The following is a 5,000-nucleotide window of genomic DNA, read 5'->3' on the forward strand; positions in this document are numbered from 1 at the left end:
ACATACACACGTGTGTATATGTTATATATACACAAAGATATATATACATATACATACACAAATATATACATATACATCAGTGACGTGCAGTCAGGGTAGGCAGTGCCTCACGTGGCATCATGGAAAGAAAAAAAATTATTTAATTTGTTATATGTATCCAGTGATTATACTTTATAAAGTTTTTTTTTCCATTTAACTTCACCAGTTTTAGATTATTTTTATTCAAAATCGCTGAATTTTCACATTTGCCGTTCAAATACTGAGAAGAGACTTGCAGTGAGGCAGCAGCCAGTTGAGCCTCATCATGGATTGCGCAATGACTCGGCTAACTGCTGTCTGCTGTGCAGTGAGATCGTGTTGCTATATGAATGATATTATACATTTCCATAGTTTAGTTAGCTGAGGTATATAATGTACTGTGTATTTTGTCAACAACTGTATGTGTATAACGTATTTCTTGTGCTGGGCAATCATAAAACGGCTGCAAAGACGCACTGTGTGAGGCACCTGTTCTCCCGCCTCCTGGTGGTGGAGGGCGCTAGTGATCCCAGGGATCATTCTTGCGAATACTAGGCTGCAGAAGAAGTCACAACAAGCTACAGTTAGCAAGTCAAGTGCAGCGGCAGCTATTGTTTATTTTTTCCTTTCCCCTGGACTTTAAACATGGAGGATTACATATCTAAAATAAAACAGTTTTCTAAACTGGACTTTCAATCGAAGTAGAAGGTAATAATTAAAGGAAGACCAACGCCGGAGCTTAAAGGTTTGCTTCATGATCTCCATCAAGACAGAGAGACTTTTAAAACCGAAGAAAGATAAGGAAGACTTCTATAAACAAGTTATGGATGCTTTTGTTCCGAAGGAGCGGCGCTTGGACTTCATTTATAAGTAAAGGCAAGACCATAATAATGTTTTTTTAATTTTTTTATTAAATGTGCTTTTTTGTGTGCTACAGTTTGTATGTGTAAAGAATGCTGGTATGAGGTTTTAAACAACCCATTAACTGCTGCCAATCAAATGGTGAATAAGATACTCTTTAGGGTTCATATGTTTATAAATCTGACTGTGATGAAGTCAGTGCCTCACCAGCCATGAACCTCACCGCACGTCACTGATATACATACTTATATACACATTCAACACATATATACGCATTACACATATATGACATACATATGTATATATATATATATATATTCATACCTACACAAGTGTCTGTGTGTGTATGTATATAATATATACACAAATATATATATATATACATATATATGTATGTGTGTGTATTTATATGTATATTCAATATATGTATATTATTTATTTATATATATATGTATGTAAAAATATATATATATATATCTACATTTAAATGTGTGTATATATGCATATAACTATCATTAGTATATAATTAGATATTAAGAGTATATGTACATTGTTTACTTCCATGACAACCTCCTTAAAGTTTTGTAGTCAAGCAGCTAAAATGTGTCAAACATGGATAAGTGTGGAGAGTGTTTTGCATTTTCCCATCATGCATTGCTGGGATATAAATGGGTGTAGTTGTGAATTATGTGTTAGGCTTGGACGTTTAAAAAGAACAAACACAAAGTTCAATGAGCATGTTGTGTAAAGTGTGTGAGCAAGTGTGTTGACTTTATGTGTTGTTTATTTGTGGGAAAAGTTGTTTGGACTGCAAATAATGTGTTGTGCTCACTTCAAAGTGCAGTTCATGGTCATTAACCTGAACTGCTCATGGCAGCAACTATACTGGGGGAGTATTTTGGAGATTCATCACTACAGCTGTGACTTATTTGAAATGCATGTTTTAAGACTGTGGAGACACGACTCCATCCAGCAGCAGCAGCAGCAGCCGTGGGATCAACCCCTTCAGCCGCCCCGCCAGCGCCATCATGCTTCCTGTCTCCCAGGCCGCAAGACCTTCTGTCCAGTCCAGCCAAGTGCACGGAGGTAAGTCCCCCTAGATGTCTATTTAAGTCAAACCTCGCCTCAAAAGTCTCTCACAAAGCATATTTCTGACCTAAAATATCAGGACTCCGGTCCACACAAATATCTTCCTCAGCAGTACTCAGGTGTAATACACTTTTCCACCACTTGTGGCAGTCATGACAATATCAAACACAGAAGCCTGGAGCTAAAGTTTCTTAAGCGCAGAAATTGTGACTAAAGTGCTTATGTATCATTTATTTAGTTAATATATTTATTTAGCACTGCGTAAATGTATGTCCATATATTATTCATTACGTTTTATGAGTTCCTTCTATTGGAAGAGTATTTATTTTTGTAATCAGTCTAACCTAAGCCTTGATAATAATTTTTGTGATTAACACATGCTTTTATCTCATTACACAAGGTTTTCAACTGTAGGTTTGTTATATATAATTATTGAATAACAATACAATCATGATTTAAGTAACAAATTGTTGTTAATATTTGAGTGGGCCCCGGGGCCCTCAGTAGTGGAACAGTATGCTTTACCTTAATACGGCGTAAAAACACTAGATTTTACAGTAAAAATGGTTTTAGTGATTTTCTATTTCCATTTTATATGCTGTACAAATGAGCGTTAAAATTTAAGATAACATTTTAGCAAATTAGCTTTTTTGGGGGTTTTTTTCTTTTACTGTAAAGTCTCCTAATTTTGTTTTTACAGGGTACCAAAAACATAAATAAAATTGATCAATAATTGTGTTAAAGTATCATTAGGGAAATGACCTGGAAAGTATTCACAGTGCTTCACTTTTTCCCCAAAATTTTGTGTTACAGCCTTATTCCAAAATGGAATACCTTCATTGTTTTCCTCACAATTCTACACACAATACCCCATAATGACAAACAATGTTTTTTTGAGAGTTTTTTTGCAAATTTATTGAAAGTAAAAAACTAAACTGTATATACCGGCACTTTATATTTCAGACTATAGAGCACACCAGTATATAAGCCATGCCCACTAAATTTTAAGAAAACATTTTTCTCATATATTAACCACACTGGACTATAAGTCGCAGATATATACTTTGGGAAATTAGTTATTTACACAAAATGATTTAGTAAATGTTTATTTACATACCTTAATCGTCTCCAAACAGTGTCTGTAACACGGCAGTAAAACGGCTGATCAAACAAAACAGAAGCCATGGTCATGGACCCACTAGCTATGCAAGCTAGCTCTCCAATCAGCTAAACAGACTCAATAACTCCACGCTGACGTTTTGGTGAATTTACTGAGGAATTTGTGTCAGTTAAACAATACAAAAAGAATGTCATTGTAAGTTAATAATATTAATGCAGACATTCGTAAACGTCTTAGCATCTGAGCTAATACTAACAAAGCTTTTTCACCCTATGAAAGCACGTCCAAGTATCACACATGGGATGCTTTACTTAGTAATAATTGTTTTAGTTGTATTGTAAGACTTAAAAACGTTGCTTGTAGTGATGAATAAAGAATCCATACAAGTAGAAACGCTGTACATGATTAGAAGACGGAACGGCACTTCTACTTCCGGATCAAAGCTTTAAACCTCAAAAATTCACATTCACCCTGCAGCACCTAAAGTGAGCGAACTCGTCCAAAAGATGGCGCCATAGCACAGACAATAATACAATGTTAAAGTGTTGTTGCTGGTATTTGATGAAAACTATTTGCTTTGTGGCCGTCAGCAAGAAACATATCCACAAATGAGCTGCACACTTTTATAAGCCGCATGATACAAAGCGTGGGAAAAAAGTAGCGATGTATAGTCTGGAATTTATGGTATTCACAGCGCTTCACTTTTTCAACATTTTATGTGGAAAAAAATAATTTTTGGCCTCAAAATTCTACACACAATACCCCACAATGACAATGGGAAAATGTTTTTTGTATTTTTTGCCAAATTATGGAAAATAACATAAAACTGTATATGTGATTATGTTTTTATATATACATCAACAAGCCCTCAATTGTTTTCATTGATCTGGCCCGCAATGAAAACAAGTTTGACACGTAGAAAGTGAACCGGCGGCCTGGGAAGACTATTTTATTTGAGGGGGAGGGGCTATGAAGATGTGAACGTTGAGTCTGTGGCGTTTGCAGCAGCCGCCGCCCAAATGCAGTCCTTCTATGGCGGCAGGATGACGGAAGATCGTCTGCTGGCGGTGAAGAACGCCACCTGCGAGGCCATCGACCACCTCCACAAGTCGCTAGAGTCCTGTCCCGCCCCCGACACAGAGGCCCCAGACCCTAAAGGCCTCAAGGTTACAAATGCAACCAGGAACAGCCGCCATCTTTTTTGAATGTGCTGACGACTGCTTGTCCAGGTGTCCCTGCTGGTCCACCAGAGAGCCGCTCTGGCTTGGCTGCTCTGGAGGGAAAGACAGAATCCATGTGGAGGCATCCTGGGTGGGTGAGAGCTTCTGGAATCCGCCTCCTTTGTGTGTGTGTTGTTAAATCACCTGATTGTTCCTGCGCAGCCGACGACATGGGCCTGGGCAAAACTCTGACTATGATTGCACTCATACTGGCCGACAAGGTGAAGGCCAAACAGGAGGAAGAAAAGAAGGAGGAGGAGAAGAAGAAACCGGAGAACTGGCTCTCTAAAACTGGTAACATTGTCAGACACAAACCTTGAACCTGGACATGGCTGATGTGTGTCCGTGTGTGTGTCTGTCTCTCTCTCTATGTCTCTTGCACTCTCTGTCTTTGTCTCTATCTGTCTCTCTCTCTGTCGCTCTCTGTCTCTCTCGCTGTCTCTCTGTCTCTGTTGCTCTCTTTCTCTCTATGTCTCTCGATCACTGTCTCTCTCTCTCTCTCTTGTCTCTCTGTCTCTCTCTCTTTTCTCTCTATGTAACTTTCTGTCTCTCTTTTTTGTCTGTCTCTCTCTCTGTATGTCTCTCTCCGTCGCTCTCTTTCTCTCCTCTCTCTGTCTCCCTCTGTCTCTCTCTTTCTCTCTCTGTCTCTCTATCTCTGTCTCTCTCTTTTGTCTCTCTGTCTCTCTCGCTTG

At 38.4% G+C, this 5,000-nt stretch overlaps 1 protein-coding gene across 2 annotated transcripts in view; it reads left to right on the forward strand.

Annotated features, from left to right (window-relative positions):
* ttf2 (transcription termination factor, RNA polymerase II) overlaps positions 1–5,000 on the forward strand; it is a 23,757-nt gene that overhangs the window by 7,438 nt on the left and 11,319 nt on the right. The window contains exons 7-10 of one of the 2 annotated variants that reach the window (XM_061918248.1): positions 1,828–1,965; positions 4,094–4,254; positions 4,318–4,399; positions 4,471–4,602. In XM_061918248.1, the coding sequence (XP_061774232.1) occupies positions 1,828–1,965; positions 4,094–4,254; positions 4,318–4,399; positions 4,471–4,602 (513 nt within the window). The remainder of the gene's footprint in view (positions 1–1,827; positions 1,966–4,093; positions 4,255–4,317; positions 4,400–4,470; positions 4,603–5,000) is intronic. The other variant, XM_061918249.1, reaches the window with a different exon arrangement.

This window comes from Nerophis ophidion, linkage group LG13 (genome assembly GCF_033978795.1).
Source record: "Nerophis ophidion isolate RoL-2023_Sa linkage group LG13, RoL_Noph_v1.0, whole genome shotgun sequence".
In the NCBI taxonomy this organism is placed as follows: Eukaryota; Metazoa; Chordata; class Actinopteri; order Syngnathiformes; family Syngnathidae; genus Nerophis; species Nerophis ophidion.